The sequence below is a fragment of the Histomonas meleagridis genome, assembly GCF_020186115.1.
Source record: "Histomonas meleagridis strain 2922-C6/04-10x chromosome Unknown contig_20, whole genome shotgun sequence".
In the NCBI taxonomy this organism is placed as follows: Eukaryota; Parabasalia; order Tritrichomonadida; family Dientamoebidae; genus Histomonas; species Histomonas meleagridis.
In genome coordinates this window covers 2110951-2128074 of record NW_027150805.1, presented here as the reverse complement: position 1 = coordinate 2128074, position 17124 = coordinate 2110951, and the positions used below count along the sequence as shown (strand labels likewise).

The 17124-nt window shown below is 29.4% G+C and overlaps 4 protein-coding genes across 4 annotated transcripts; 3 read left to right on the top strand and 1 right to left on the bottom strand.

The window, feature by feature from the left end:
• Window positions 1-645: 645 nt before the first annotated feature.
• On the top strand, window positions 646-2184 carry GO595_003198 (uncharacterized protein; the record flags this gene model as incomplete). The annotated part of the gene is made up of 1 exon (XM_067916193.1): window positions 646-2184. The coding sequence occupies one exon, from the start codon at window positions 646-648 to the stop codon at window positions 2182-2184; it is 1539 nt and encodes a 512-aa protein (XP_067776999.1).
• Window positions 2185-6149: 3965 nt separating this feature from the next.
• Window positions 6150-7196, top strand: GO595_003197 (Clan CA, family C19, ubiquitin hydrolase-like cysteine peptidase; the record flags this gene model as incomplete). The annotated part of the gene is made up of 1 exon (XM_067916192.1): window positions 6150-7196. One exon carries the CDS (start codon window positions 6150-6152, stop codon window positions 7194-7196), a length of 1047 nt encoding a protein of 348 aa, XP_067776998.1.
• Window positions 7197-7511: 315 nt separating this feature from the next.
• Window positions 7512-8318, bottom strand: GO595_003196 (F-actin capping protein alpha subunit; the record flags this gene model as incomplete). The annotated part of the gene is made up of 1 exon (XM_067916191.1): window positions 7512-8318. The coding sequence occupies one exon, from the start codon at window positions 8316-8318 to the stop codon at window positions 7512-7514; it is 807 nt and encodes a 268-aa protein (XP_067776997.1).
• Window positions 8319-8558: 240 nt separating this feature from the next.
• Window positions 8559-9548, top strand: GO595_003195 (sel1 repeat family protein; the record flags this gene model as incomplete). The annotated part of the gene is made up of 1 exon (XM_067916188.1): window positions 8559-9548. One exon carries the CDS (start codon window positions 8559-8561, stop codon window positions 9546-9548), a length of 990 nt encoding a protein of 329 aa, XP_067776996.1.
• Window positions 9549-17124: the final 7576 nt, after the last annotated feature.

Below are 17124 nucleotides of genomic sequence, written 5' to 3'. Positions count from 1 at the left end.
TATATCTTCGGTGGTAAAAATGAAAAAGGTTTGTTAAATGATTTATGGACATTTGATTTGATAAATTTAAAATGGAATAAAGAAATATTAAAAGAAAAAATTCGCCCACAAATGTCTCATTTATCATTTGTTTTAGGGAATGAAATGTTAATCATTGGCGGAATTACTGATCGACCTGAATCGAAACCATTTACAATAAATTTAAATAATTTCGGAATTACTAAAATTAATAATTATGGAAATTTTCCAACTTCTTTACGATATGCAAGTGGTGCAATGTTATCTAACAAAGAAATTATAATATATGGTGGAATGGAATATAAAAGTAAATTACCTTTATGTACTTTATATACATTAAAATTATCGAATTCATGGAAAAACGAAATAAAAAATGAAATTATTATTAACTTCGATCAAAATAAATGGGATAACTTCTTAAACTCTCAAAGATGTCATACATTAATTTCACATCAATCAACATATTTACCTGATACTATACCTCGAAGAACTGTACAAACTAAATCAACAATATCTCCACAAGTACAACGAAATTTAATGTTAAGACGTGCTTCAATTGCGGCCTTAATAAAAACTCAAGAAAATATTAACGCTATACCCACTTCAAAACAACCAATTTTCCAACGAATGATAATCGAATCAATTTTCATCGAGAAAATTGATCCCGAAAAGTTGGCAACTTTTAGTCAAACATCGCCTCGAATTAGACGTAAACAAAACGAGAAAAACGAAGTGATGACGCCACGTCAATTAATCGAAGAAAAAATTAGTCCCGAAAGTTTACGGAGGTATTCAGTGTTCCCTAAGTCACAAGGAATGCGTAAGTTACGAGTAGCACTTAAGACAGATTCAAACACTTCAATCATATCGAATGATGAAAGTGAAAGTACTGATATCATAAAGGAAAAAATCCCAATTCCAAGAGCAACTTTCGCTCAAAGTATTGGCTCCGCGGAATCTAAACGCGTTAAACCCGTGTTTACTTTACCGCATAATGTGCAGCGGCCAATTCCTATATTTGAAGATACTGAAGAAAGCTCATCCGTAATAAATGATTCGACGAAAAGTAACAATATCATTACACCAAGTTCGCTGAATGATGTGCAATTCATTAATAATGAAAATTCTCCAAACAATCAAAATGTTAATAATAATAATTCTCCAAATAATCAAAATGTTAATAATAATAATAATTCGCCAAATAATCAAAATATTAATGTTAATAATAGTCGAACGAATACGCCAACAAATAATCAAAATGTAAATGTTAATATTAATACACCAACAAATAATCAAAATGTTAATAATAGCCAAATGAATACGCCAACAAATAATCAAAATGTGAATGTTATTAATCGTCAGAATTCGCCAAGATATAATAATTCGCCAAATCAGCACGTCGAACCCAAACAGCCAATGCTCAGATTAGCGCCAAGAGTTAACAACAGCGAATTAGATGCGTTTCCATCATTTAAGCCAATTGTTCAACAACTTAAGAAGAAAGAAGCAGATGAAGAGTCAACGTCAGATAATGACGAAAAGAAAAACGAACGACGTAAGTCGACGACATCAAAGCGGCGTAACTCAGCGCAACCACCGACGCCTATTAATCATGTTGAACCTAAAACATTACGAACAGCGAATGATTTTATCAGCGAATTCTATGATAACACTGATGAAACTTTTGAATTTAAACAAAAGAATAACAACACGAACGAAAATAATAATAATAACAAAACAGAAGAAGAAGCAATGGCAGGTCAATGGTTTGCTACAACACGTACAAGAAGATCTTCCACAATTAAAAACCCGACGATTTTGTACCAGAAATTATTTGTGGAGGAAAGTGAAGACGCTTCTTCTTCAAAGAAAAGAAAACGAAGAAGAAGAAGATCAAAAGATGAGAAAAGTTTCCATCGACATTCGAGACGCTCTTCGAAGTCACAAATATCTTTGGAAGTTAATAGTGAAACAGAAGACGCAAATCAAGAGAAAACTAACGCGAATGTCGAAAACACAGAGAAAATTAGGCCGGTGCTTTTGGGGCCAATACACGCAAGGAAAAACCCAAAGCATCAGATGGGATCGCCCGACAGAGTGGGAAGGAGATTCGTGGCTGAGAATATCGGAGAAATGCTTCAGAAGCCAATGAGTCAAATAGAGTAATATGAATTGTTTGCATATTATTTATGAATAGTTAAAAATAAATAGAAAATAAATTTTGGTTTATTAAATATATTTTGATGTTTAATTCATTCGTCACTCAAAGAAATATATTTAAATATGTTTTTGTAAATAATGTGGAAGAAATCAATGTAATGAAATATATTTAAATATGTTTTTGTAAATAATGTGGAAGAAATCAATGTAATGAAATATATTTAAATATGTTTTTAAAAATAAAGATGAAGAAATAAATTCTATAAATAATTTTGAAGAATATGAAAAATTTGAAATTTTGCATTTTTGAATAATGAAATGATATGGTAATTGTTTATGGAAAAATAAAAAATTAGATTATGAAAAATAATGATTAATTCTTGATGAATTGCTTTTAATTGTAATTTTTTTTTTGATTTATATTAAAGAGTTCATTGATAAAAAAAATAAATTTTTTTTCAACAATAATTAATTAATTAATTTACTCAAAAAGAAAACCATTCATTTGTTAAAGGGCAATCAAAAGAGAAATGAGAATACTCGAGTAAATCAAGCTCCTTCCAAGATGAGCCTTCAAAAAAGATATCATCTTTGTTTTCTTTGAGATCAGTTACTTCAGTAGGATTAAATAATATTTGTTCAGGAATGACATGCTTTATGAGCCAATTCCATCTATTTTTAATTGTAATTGAAGAACGCTTAGGAAAAAATGTAACTATCTTAGACCATTTGTTTCCATATTCTTTTTGTTTTTTAAGAAGTAAATGATCTTCTGATGTTGTCCATCCATCATGAATAAGGTTGGGATCCAACATTCCAATCCACCTTTCTCTACATTGTTTCCCATTTCTTCCATTAACATGTTGAGCTATAGAAGACCAATTTGAATTTCCATATATTTTTACTGCATCAATTAGTTGATTATCTTCTTCTTGACTCCATTTAACTTTCCGATGTGATTGAATGCTTCTTTCCTTTTTCTTTTCCATCATTAAAAATGTTTGTTCAAAATTCTTTTTTATGTCATTAATTTCAATGGGATTAAAATTAAGTAAATGTAATGAATTTGCTTTTATTTGTATCAAAAATACTTGTTATCTTTTGATTTAATCTATTTTTATCAAAAAAAATCTTGTCGATTTAATTACTTTCAAAATCGATTTCCAACGATAGCTTTTTTCAGATAATTTGGTCGCAATCATTAATAGAATTTTGTATTATTCCTCAAATTTAAATTGAGGTAAAGAAGATGTCCCTTTATTTATTGAATGTTTGAAATTTTGAAATTTCATCTTACAACTCAAAAATATGAATCGTAATTTCAAAAGATTCAAATTACTTTTTAAAATCACAAAAATCGGAACTAAGTTATCCAATGTATAATACGATGATTTTCCTTCATTAATGATTTCCTATAAAAAAGAAAACTTTTTTATATGTGCAAATATGGATATGATAATTAAAAATATGAATATTTTAATTCCTAAGTAAGATAAATTCAGAAAAAAAAATATGGTATCTTCATATTTATGTTATTTCCATAATAATAAAGAATAAAATTTATTTTTTTATCAGAAATGTTGAAAACTTCCATTAAATATACGATTAAACAAGGATTTAACATTTGCAAATGTTCACAAGGCGGTTTGAAAATTTATTCAAAATTGAATTCCTCACAATTTACCTGAAACGCCCGCAGAAAAAGTAAGACGGACGCGGCCGTTGAAAATTGACGAGTATTTTTTTTATTGGTCACTAAAACCCATGGCCAATGCGCCACCAATAATAAATTCCATGGGAAATTTTAATTCACCTCCAAATTATCAAGTTATGCATTCTTTCCCTAATTCGGCACCTAGTCGCCCACGTTCATATTATGATAAATCGTTATATTTTTCCCAGAATCATCCAAAAAAAATATTTAGTGGCGCACCATATCCATCCTTACCAAAAGCGTCAGAAATAGAAAAAGCCAAATCCGATTTACAGAATGACATCACCTCATTTGAGACCACATTAATTTCATTAGAACGCGAAAATTCCCGACTTATTCAAGACGAAAACCTTAGTTTCGAAAGTAATTCATCTCAATTTCGTATAGATGATTATCATGGCTTTTTATTTCCGAAACATATTATTAACACAATTACGCAACAAAGTAAAATTCGCGCAAACACAGCAAAACAAAAATATACAGTTGAAACGCATCATGAATATTCAAGTGTTGAAGAACTTCCATTATTTTCTACCCAGCTTCAAACGCAATATGAAAATCTTCCATTATTTTACACGTCTTTATTTTGGCGCTCCAACTTAGTACAAGAACAAAAGATTGCATATTCCAAACAATACAATGAGTTATACCAAATCTGGAAAAAGGAACAAAACCCAGCAGTTGATACATTAAACCTAAAATATCATAATGACAATTATCATTGGGGTCCTGAGCAACCTGCGACTCCGACAGTACCATTTGAAGGAAAAGATGCACTTAAAGGAACTGCGCCTGATGTAGAAATGAGACTTAGTTTTGAGCTTCCAAGATATAATGATTACGTAGATAATAATCGATATGTGAATGATCCTGTGGGTGAACATAATAAATATAAAAAAAGATTATATTGGTCGCCACAGGAAAAAACTTTGTACGTAAAGTTGTTTTGGGAAAACCCGCATAAGTTCGGTATAATAGCAAAGGCGTTTCCTGATAAGACAACAAAGGATATGGTCGAGTTTTATTACTTACAAAAACCTTTGATATTTGGATCAATTCCAAAAAGTAGAAAGAAATCAAATGCTAAGAATAACGCTGAAGGAAAATGATTTGATTTTTTGGTGTTTTAAATTTAATGTTTGGTGATTTATTTAAGATTTGATGAAATGCATGTAATAACAAAATGAAAACATATAAACAAATGAAATTTGCCTCAAATTTTGGCATAAAGCTCTGAAAAAGTCACTAGAAGAAGATTTCGTGAACTGAATTTTGATCGTTTCTAATTCAAAAATTGAAACGTTTTTTTGTGTATATACACAAATTTTAATTCATTTCTATTTTTTTTTTTGAAATACGTCATAATAAATATTTTGATTTTCTCATAAGAATACTCGAAAATGTTTATATATAATAAAGATAATAAAAAATAATTTGTTTTTTAAAGGAATTTCATTTTTGAGAGAAAATCGATAATTGTATACTTTACGCTCAATTGGTTTAACGTTTCCAAATCTCGCAAACATAAACGTCCTTTGCTATGGAAAAAGGCGAAGGAAACAAAGAATTGTCACCAACAAAAGCTGATAAAATATTGTCTTCGCTTAAAATAAATGCAACAAATTATGTTTTAAAAGTTGTTGTTGTAGAAAAACAATGGTATGATTCTTTAATTAAATGGCTTAAAGACCCACAAAATCCAAAGCCTAGCGAAATGAACTTAAATAGTTTAAAAAGCGGAAATAAATTTAAGTCAGATCTTAAATTACATACTGATTTTGAAGTAATTCCATCATCAGCATGGCCAGAAATTGCAAAATTATTTAAAAGAATACAGCCTTATCAAAGAAATCTAATTAAACATCCTAAAACAGGAGAACCAATTGTTTTGTTTTCATCAGATACTTTAAGAATTTCCTTTCAAAATCGATTTATACAAAAATCTGTTTTAAAGGACTGGGTAATTGGAGATGTCCTGACACAGTTATGTAGAATTTTAAGTATCGATCGTCAAAAATATCGCTTTTTATCACAATCACAACACTCAATAATCGATGATTCTTTACTAGTTTCAGACATTTTAAAAAGATTTGATGGAAATGTAATACTTACTGAATTAGATTCCATTTCATCAAATAAAGATTCAATCGATACACAAAAAAATTCAACCGATTCCAATGCTTCCTCTCTCGAAGAAAGCTCCAATTTTACAACTTCATCTCAATCTTCCCCATCCATTGACTTATCTGGCAATTCAATGAAATCATTATCAGTCACTGATTTCTTTAATTTACACACTGTTCAACCATTTCCAAAGCCTGCTGGTCTTCACAACCTTGGTAACACCTGTTTTTTCAATGCCGCCATTCAATGTCTAATTCGAATTCAGCCACTCACAGCATTTGTTATGTCACCAACATTCGAATCACATATCAACTTTAATAATCCACTTGGTTCTCATGGCGCCATTGCACTTGCATATCGTAATTTTCTGATGGACATTTGTGGCGGTCGAAACAATACACGAGATCCACGTTTACTTCGAAGTGCGATTGCTTCTAAGTATCGAAAATTTGCGAATTACTGGCAGCAAGATTCACAAGAACTACTTGGAGCACTTCTTGATGGACTTCATGAAGATCTTAATCAAGCCGCGCGTCCAAAAAATAGCACAGAGAATGAAACTGTTTCATCTAATGCTGATTCATGGAGCCTTTATTTAAGCAAAAACTCATCTCCAATTATGGATTTGTTTTCTGGGAAACTTTACAGTCGTATTAATTGTAATCTTTGTGGGTATTCATCTATTGTTCATGAGTTATTTATGTTTTTGTCTCTTTCAGTTCCGTCCAGAGCTGAGAAAAGTATAAAACTCATCGATTGCATAAAGTTCTTCTTAAAAGAAGAACAATTAGATGAAAGTAACAAATGGAAATGTGAGAAATGTAATCATTATGTTAAAGCGACAAAGAAAATCGAGATTGAACAATGTCCTCCTGTACTAATTATACATTTGAAAAGATTCGAAGGAAGATTAAGATATGCAACGAAAATTGATACTACTGTTGATTATCCAGATGAACTTGACGCGTCTTTGTTCACAATGAAAAAGAACAACGATGTGTATAGATTGATTGGTGTAGTTTTTCATGCTGGTGGATTAAATGGCGGTCATTACACCTCAGCTGCATTAGATTTGCCTTCAGGACAATGGTATTACTTTAATGATTCAAGCGCTAGTAAAATAAGTATTGCCGCAGCACACAACAGTAAGGCTTATATTTTATTTTATCAAAGAAAATAATAAATTGTTTAAAAAGGATGAATAAAAATATATGTATTTTGTTTAACAAAATTTCCTAAATTCCAATTGTAATTATATTCATCGATAATCTTAAACCCACATTATAAATTTATTCGATCATTTCACCTTTGAAATGACCACATATTCATTCAAATCTTCAAAATGGTTTCAGTAGATTTCAGAACCTCATTAAACGAAAATTTCAATGATTTTTGATCGCTTTTTTATTTTCGTTTTCTTGTTCTTGGACGTGTTGGAAGACCACTTGAAACAACTTGTTGTTCTTAAATATTACCAAATCAAAGTGCGATTTATTTATTTGCCTTTCTTGGTTCCCATTGATGCAGAGCCAACAATTTCAGCGCGCCAATTGACCTTAGATTTGGTGACTGGAAGTCTACGGCGAAGGCGATTCAAACCTTCGTCTTTAAGGAGGTCAAAGCCATAAGCAAGTTTTTCAGTCCATGTCTTATAGAACTCGGAAAGTTTCTTAACTGCGGCGGCGGCCATTGAATCATTGTCATTTCCGCTAACTTGTGCTTCGAAGTCAGCACTGTTTTCGAGTGTGCAGTTACCGTTTTCATAGAAGTGAGCAGCAGCTGTTATCTTACCAGAAAGATGTCCGTTAACAATTGTAAATCTCATGAAGACATCACCTGTACGATAGTTTTCTCTAGCAATTGATGAACCACTGAGAACAATAGCAACACCATCACTTGTGTCATAAACACCACATGCACCGTTCTTTAAGGTATTCTTTGAGAAAACATCAAGAGCTGTTTGGCATGCACTCCTGAATGGTGTTGAATCTAATTGTTCGTCAGTTTCTTGGGATGTACGGTCTTCAAAGTTGTATTCGAAAATCTTCATTGTATGTGGATCAACAAACCTGCTTCCATCTTGAAGAGCCTCTTCACAAACCATTGCAGAATGATCTCCAACTTCAACAGCAACACAACGGGACATCATCCACTTACGAACTGAATGTTTTCTGGCTTCTTCGACAACATCTTTATCTTCGACAAATTGGTTCATAGCATTTACACAGTCTTCGAATTCCCCAGGTGGAGCGTTGACAAGAAGTCTAGAAGCGGCTTCAACAAGCTTTGGATCAGCTGACATTGTCTAGTTGGTAAAATGACAGAACTTCTCAATTTTGAATACCACTTTTTCAGTAAACGCAGCGGTTAGGGGCAATCTGGTTAGTACAAAATACTGTCACTTTTGATTGTGGGTGCTTGATTATTAAACGGATTCCAAGTAAACAACGATAATATGCTTTCATTTGAAAAAGTTCAGAATTGAACCAATAAATAATTTCTATCGTGCTTACAATCAGGAAAAGTTCCAGAACTGTAGAAAATGGCTTTAAACCTAGATGTAACTTACCAAACAGTAATTTTATATACAACAGATAAGGTTCAAGATCCACAACCACAACACTTTACATACTACTTGGATTTCACCTATGAACAACTTCTTGACAGTGCATGTGGAAACCTTAAATTGCCTAAAAACATTGATTATCAAATACTATATAGAAATTCACAAGGCCAGGTAAATTGGTTAATAAAAGGACAAACACTTAGAGATATTGGTGCAGTCAATGGTGATATGATTCATGTTCTTCCATCAGAATCTCAATCACGCCCTCAACCCAATGTAAAACAGGTATACGAATTCCAACAAAATGAAGATTATGATGAAGCAACACTTATTGGCGAAAATGGTGAAATTTATAGATTTGATGCTGAACCAGCTGAATCAGCAAGAAAGAAGCATTTTAATGACATTGATTCAGTACAGTTCGGTCATGAATCTAGTAGCGACAAACCACAACCACTTGCCATGAGTCAAATTGATATTTTATTAAGTCAACCACGTGATCCAAAGAGAGTTGCCGCTATACATAAGCAAGGCGCAGAGCGTGGACTTGTTGACGAACAATTCCAGTGGGCTCTTTGTCTTCAAGAAGGTCGTGGATGTAATAAAGATCTTGCTGAAGCTGCCAAATACTATAAACTTGCGGCTGTTGCTGGAAACCCCAAAGCTATGTTTAACTATGGTATGATGCTTCGTGAGGGCGAAGGCGTTGAACAAGACATGTCACAAGCCTTAACGTACTTCAAAAGAGCCGCTGATTTGGGGCACCCCACTGCGCAGTATACATATGGTGCAATGTTGATGAAAGGTGAAGGTTGTAAGAGAAACCCAGGTAAAGCACGTGAATACATTGAGGCTGCAGCGGAACAAGGTGAAGAACAAGCAAATGAATTTTTAAGCCATTTTGTTGAACAAAGAACAGTTAAGAAAGAACATAAACATAAGAAACACCACCATAAGAATGAGTGATTTGGAATAAAACAAAATTATTGCAACAAAAATTTTTCTTACAATCAAATATTTTATAATGATATAAAAAAATATAAATTGAAAATGTTTTTAAGCAATTTGAAACTAAAGCACCAATGGTTTGTATTTACAAAATAAAAATTTTCCTTTTTTTAAATGGGAATTTTTGGTGAACAAATTATAGAGACCGTTAGGAAATAATTTCACTTTGAACATAGAAAGCCAGCTCAAGAATATTATTTTTGATGAATTAAACAAATCTAACATAGAAAGTTCTGTGGAAAAAACAATAGAACTAAGTCATTCCAAATATTCAAAATCATTTAATCTAATTATTTTCAGGCTTATTTATGCCTCATTTATTTTTCAAGACAAAGACACTAATTTATATTTTGAATATTTGCAATGTCTTGAACAACGAGATAAAAATAAATTTAAAGAAATCAACAAATTTTTTACAAATTTCTTATTCAAACTTGAAACCAATGAAGCGCGTTACATCCTATACCTCAAATACACTGAAAATGAAAAATATTTTTATGATGATGACTCATTTTCACAAACATTATTGGAAAATTTTGAAGAACTTTCGAAGAAAGATTTGGAACTTCATAAGCAATTAATTGAAGAAGAACATAATTCAAATGAAATAGCGAAAATAATACGAAATGATGACATCGAAAAGCTTCAAGAAATATCATCACAAAACAATTTTGATTTTAATCAAACTATTCCAGAATCACATTATGAAAGATGTTCATTTATTAACAAACCAAATGTTACATTAATTGATTATGCAGCGTTTTTTTCATCCATAAAATGTTTTAAATATTTACTTATGAATGATGCAAAAGTAGCAAACACAGGTAAATATGCAGTTGCAGGTGGAAACATTGAAATTGTACATTTATGTGAACAAAATCATTCAACATTTGATAAAGCATGTGAAGCAGCAATTATTTTTCATCGAAATGATATCTTTAAATATATTTATGAAAACAAAATCGAAAAAATTAGAAAATTAGAAAAAATCAGAATTAAACATTATGACAATTTTATATATTGGGACGAATCAATTTCAGGAAGTGTCCAAATTGATATGGATTTAGGTGTTACATGCATTCAATATGCAAATTTCGAACTTTTATCATATTTATCTCAAAAAGGGATAAAAAACAAAGAAAACCTTGTATACGAAACATTACAAATGTTTGAACTATTATCATATGATGAAGCAGATTTAATTGATTTATGTATATCTTTAATGGGACAAAATCCACATAAAACTTGCACAGCACTAAAAAACTTAAATGTTACAAAATGTGATGCAACAAATTATCAAATATATAATAATTTAATTTATGCTAAATTAATAAGTCCTGATTTGCAGATGATACATTTCTATGAATATTATTCACTTCTTGCACTTCAAATAGAAAATGGCAACATTGAAGGTGTTGAATGTCTTCTTCAAAATCCTTTTGTTAATCCGTTTAAGGGCATGAGCTATTCATATGAACAAAGTGGTACTGGTGATTTACATGTTGTTTATTTGACTTGTTTGGCAATTGCAATCGAAAAAAAGAATTTAGAAATAGTAAAATTATTGATCGAAACGAAGAAATTTGATATTAAAAGAATAACGTACGATGAATATGATATTGATGAATATGTTAATATTATTCATTCAATTGCAGAATTTCGAGATGATGAAGGTGATGAATACTATTTTGATTATTTTGAATACTGCAAAAAACATGGAACAGATGAAATTTCGGAATATTTGGAAAAAATAGAAAAGAAAAATATTAATAAATAAAAAATGAAAATATTTAATAAATATAAATGATAAAATAATAAAACATTCTGATAGCGTATAAAAAATATTTTCATTAAGGAATAGCACAAGGATTGAATGGACATTTCTTAAGTTTAAAATACGAAAAATTTTGTTCTTTAATTTCTTCAAAATGTTTTGCTCCATATTCAATTTCTTTGTCAATATTAATTCCTACTTTAGTTTTAAGATTAAGAATATTTATTAAATTGTCATTATTGATTTCAAGAGGCAATTTTTCTATAAGTTCTGGATTTTTAAGTTGGTTAAAAATGTTGATAAGTGGATCTTCCAAATCAATAATATTAACACTTTGTCCATGTAATAATTCCTCGAATTTATGAATTATTTCATCTGTTACAACTTCGTCAACTTTTAAAAAATTCATTTTTGGGTTTTTAGCTTTCATATTTGAAACAACAGGTGAAATAAATTCTGCAAGGAAATCAGGTACTTTTAATAATTTATCATTTTGAAATCGAAACTCGAAATTATTTTCATAATTTTTAAAATTAATTCTTTTTAAACCTTCAACTGAAAGTGAAAAATTCAACAAACATTTACAATAGACATTTTCTTCATATGGTTTGATACCATCGTTTGATTTCGATTCCATAAGTAGTAGTTTATGTGAAACAATGCCATTACAAATTGGAATTGCATTTTTGGCGCTAACGGTCACCATATTGAAAAAACCGTTATGAACTCACACCTTTCACAGCAGTTCTAAGAAAAAAGATTAAGAACATATACATTTATACATTAGATATATAAAAAGTATATGCAATTGGTGCTGCTGAAAGCAAACAAGAGGAAAACATTGTTTTTGGTATTTCTTTCGCAATTTGTATGGCATAACTTTTTAAAGTGCTAAGCCTAAGTACCCTTGTTTGTGGTAAGGAACCAATTACAAATCCTATGTTTCCGCCAATATTTGAAATTGTATTTTTAGCAACAAAACGAGCAAACGAACCACCAATCTTGTAATCAGGAGGTAAGTATTTCTCTGCTAAAATTGATGCAGTCGAAAATCCGAAATTGGAAGAAATTTTTTGGAAAAGAGTTGGAAAAAATCCATCAAATGAAAGGCGATTCTGTTGTTTATAGTTTGATACAAGGGTAGTGAGAGGGTGTGTGAGTAAAGCTGCTGCTGTTATAATTTTTGCATTTAAAATAATGATTTCCTTTGTATTGTAGATAGGAGTTTTAAAACATGTCTCTAACAATACTGACTCTGCTGTAAAAGCAAGAGAATTGGATATAATATTTAAAGCGCTACTTCCTAAATCTATGTTTGGATTTGGATTTAATAAAACAGAGTGAAATGCTGAAACAAATTCAAGCAAAGCAGCACTCCTTAGAGACATGCTTGCAGAATTCTTTATAACCTTGTATATTCTTCTCCTTTCTTTATTTGTAAATTTTCTCTTCATTTTACACCAGGGTATTAATGAACGTTAATTTCTATAGAAAATTTGTCTAGAAATAGATAATTATCAAATGTAGAAGGAAATTGATCTGGGATCATTATTGACAATAATTTAAAATCACAAGCAGCTCTTTATCTATATGTGAATAAGCTTTTGGCGAAAAAATAATTTCTAAAAATCAAATCAAAACATTTAACCTTATTATCTCATAAAGCAAAGAGAAACACAAATCTAATGGTTTTTATGGTTTTGACTTTTTTAAAATTTTGTCTCAACATGAAATCTTATTATATTATTAAAATATAAAATTAAATATTATTTATCTATGAAAATTTACCAAAGAAAAATTTGGGAAAGAAATATTCTCAATTTTATCATTATATTATTGATGTTTAAATAGAAGCATTTGATAAAAAAGCCTAACATCGGTAATATTTAATCAAAAGGGTTTGCATATTTCGCACCTCATATTATTATTTCACCAAATATTATGAAAAGCATCCATATTGGAATTTTCCATGAGGAACATTATTTCTGCAAACACTGGATCTACTGTATTAATAATAATAATAAAATATATTTTATTCTTGAGATAAATTAAAAAATATAATAATTTCAAATTCTACAATCGCACTTAGTTAATAACCATTTAGTTCATCTAATAATTTTGTTAGAATTTTGATTTTTTAAAGTTTCCTCATTGGTATGTTCCGTTTTGAGTTCTGAGTTATCTTACTTCGGGATAATCTGATATGTTTCGAGTTCTCTCATATGAGGAAACATATGGTTCTGAGAGCTCCTCTCTAAGTTGCTCAGATGGAAAAAATTAAAAAATCATCCGCGCTGCTGGAATTTGGTGTTTATTTACGTGTGTTAGTGCTCATTTGGAATGAGTATGTGTTGTATAATGACGCGTCCGTCTTAATTTATTGTAGGTTAACCCTACTGTTATGATCAATGTTAGAACTGTTCTTTGGGGTGGTCGAAACCGTTTTAATAGATCGTGTCACTTTTGTTTTCTTCTTATTCTTTTTAATAGTAGAATCTTTAACTATTTCTTCTTTCTTTTTTGCATTGATCGCGTATTGCAAAAGTCTAGATGATCGTACAACTCTTGTTCGTCTTTTTAACTCGTTAATACTTTTTCCTTTAAGTATTGAGTTCATCTTCGTCAAGTTATCTTCTTTCTTCTTTTTTTTGTTCTTGTCTATAATAAAGATCTTTCCTTTTATTATAGATTTTTGTATATTATCTTCTTTGATCGGTTTATTGTACTTCCTCTCTGCTTCATTTAATGCGAATTTCATGTATTCCTTTTGTTCTTCTTCATTGGTATCTGATGGTTCTGAGTTTGAAAAAATATCTGAAAAAGGTACTTCTTCTAATTCTTCATCTTCATCTTTATCTTCTTCTTCTTCTTCAGGATTATAATTATCTTCATCAATAACATTAAAGTCTTCTTCTTCTCTTTCTATATTGTTTATATTATTGTTATTATTCTTATTTTTATTTGTTATCGAGATTTCTGATCGTACCATACGGAGAATTGACTTCAATTAAAGTTAATCTATTGTTATTAATATACCATATGTCTGGTTTTAATGTTCCAATTGTTTTGTAATCTTTGTCTATTACTTTGGTGTTCCTATTAAATATTATATTATTACCTTCATAATTATTTTCTTTAATTCCTTTAATTATTTCTTCTACTATTGCATTATGTCTTTTAGTAGTTAAATTTCTAATTTTTTAAGCAACCATTAATTCTATGCATTAATGAATCATTTTGATTTAAATTACATCTATTGCATTTAGGATTTATATTTGGGTTTTTCTTATTTAAGATTTCATTTGTTGGTAAATTGTTACATCTTGCTAAAATAGCGAACTTAATAATATTATTACTTGTTGGTGCTCTAAAATTAGATAAAAAGAAGTTTGAATCAGTTGATTTATCCATTGTACAGAAAGTATGTGCTTTAAATGGTAATTTCTTAAGGTTGTCTAGGTGTTTTTTTCGTATCATTTTATTTAAATATTTTGTAATGTCTTTCTCATTAATAAATTCTTCTGTTTCTTCTTCCTCTTCTTTATTTTCTTTATTATCGATTTGATAGATAATACAATTATTTTCTTCTAGGTTTGGTTTAAAACCTACTTTTAAGTTATATAATGATTTTTTTGATCTACAAAATGTACTATTTGTTTTTCTTTCTGATTTTTGTATAATTTTACCTTTATTATCAAAAGGAATTCCAAAATAAGGTGAGTTTTCATCTACTTGTATTTTCCTATAGTCTAATTCTTTGTACATTGTCATTCTAATAAAATTCCTGATATTTAAATCCTTTGATAATAATAAACCTATAAATGTTCTTAATTGTAACACATAATTTCTTTCTTTAAAAGACATTAAACTTAAACCTCCTTCTTTATAATGTGTATAAAATAAATCTTTTTGTTAAACCTTTTGTATTTAATGTATGATTTATTGAACCTCTAATAAATTCATCAAGTTTTTTTAAGTTCTTTAATAGAGCATAAACCATTTAACATTTCAAAATCTAATTGAGGAGTAATTATTCTTTTAATTGCATCTATTATTTGATTAACTTTTAAAGGAGAATTAATTACTTGTATGATTTCTTGTTTAATTTTATTGATTTTAGTTTGAGAATGTTGTTTTTTACTTTCACGATTTATTGCTATTGGTGCACCTAAATATTCTATATATTCCATTAATGGATGATTTGGTATTTCTTCATTATTAATAGTAAAACATTCATTTAAAGTTGGTCTTGTATTATTATTATATATATAAGATAGAGTCTTACATTTTTGTGAAGCTATTTTAAGTTTAAATATTTTACAAAATTCTTCTACTGTTTTAATCATATTTTGCATTCCATCTTGTGTATTAGAAATTAATATAACATCATCTGCATAAGCTTGAATATTAAAAAAAAAAATTCATTTTCTCTCATTGGATCTTCTATAATTACTCCATCTTTTTTATTATAATTTTGTATTGCTTTGATTAAAGGTTCAAGACATAAATTAAATAGTGTTGGTGATAGAGGACAACCTTGTCTGACACCTCTATTGATGTTAATCCAATCTGAAGGTTTATTTCTTAGTTCTATTCTTGTTTTGGTATCTGTATATAAGTCTTTTATTAATTTGATAAAATAATTCGGGAATCCTAATTGATTTAATGACCAAGTAATAAGCTTGTGAGGTACTGAATCGAAGGCTTTGGCGAAATCTAATGTTGTAATATAAATCGAATCTTTGACCTCACTGATTGTGCAATTATTTCATTTATATTCGTAATGTGTTCAGTTATCCCATTGATATTGGTTTTAAAACCTTTTTGTACTGAACTTATGAATGGCGAAGAAACATTTAAATCTTGAATGCATCGTGCAAAGTGGCACATCATAATTCTGTATAAAGTTGGTGATATTGAAATTGGTCTCCAATTGGTGATTTCATCTGGATTATTCTTCTTAAATAACAATATAGTTCTTGATATTTTCCATAATTCTGGAATTTTCTTGAATCTCATTATTTGTTTAATTATGTTTCTGATTAATTTGACTGTAATATTAATTTTGATTTTCCAAATGGTATTAGAAATACCATCTGGACCTGTAGCTGATAAATTTGGTCTTGTAATAATTGCTTGTTTGATTCTGTCTTTGTCTAGTAACATTAGCTTAAGTAATTCTTCATCTTTGTTATCTAAGTTTTTATTCAAACAAAATATATCTGGAATATTGTTTTCTTGGTAATTTGGGAGGAATTCCCATTCATCTTTAAAAATGCTTTTCTATTTTCTCAAATTCAATGTTGTATTCTGGTGTTGGTTCATTTGTAATGAACCATCTCATGGCTCTTTTGGGTCTTCTGCATACATATCTTGCACCAATTGTGTATATTTCTTATTCCTTTCTTTTGAAATTTCTGTTTTGATATTTGATTAATGAATTTTCAATATACTTCATTCTTTGCTCTCGATGATTTGGTTCTTCATCTATGATATTTCTGATATTATCTATATTATCACCTCCAAATGTAGTCATTAAAATTTCTTTGTCAATCTTATTTAATGCTTCTTTTATTGCCTCTTCTAAATAAGAGATGGAATTATTTCTTGTATCTGATTCTTGAAGTTTTTTTAGTTTGATAATTTTTTCCATATGCGATATTATTTTTAAATAATTGATTTTCTTGAATATATTTTCTTCTTAAATTTGTATTATGAATATTATCATTATTATCTTTCTTTTTATTGTTGCTTAAGCCT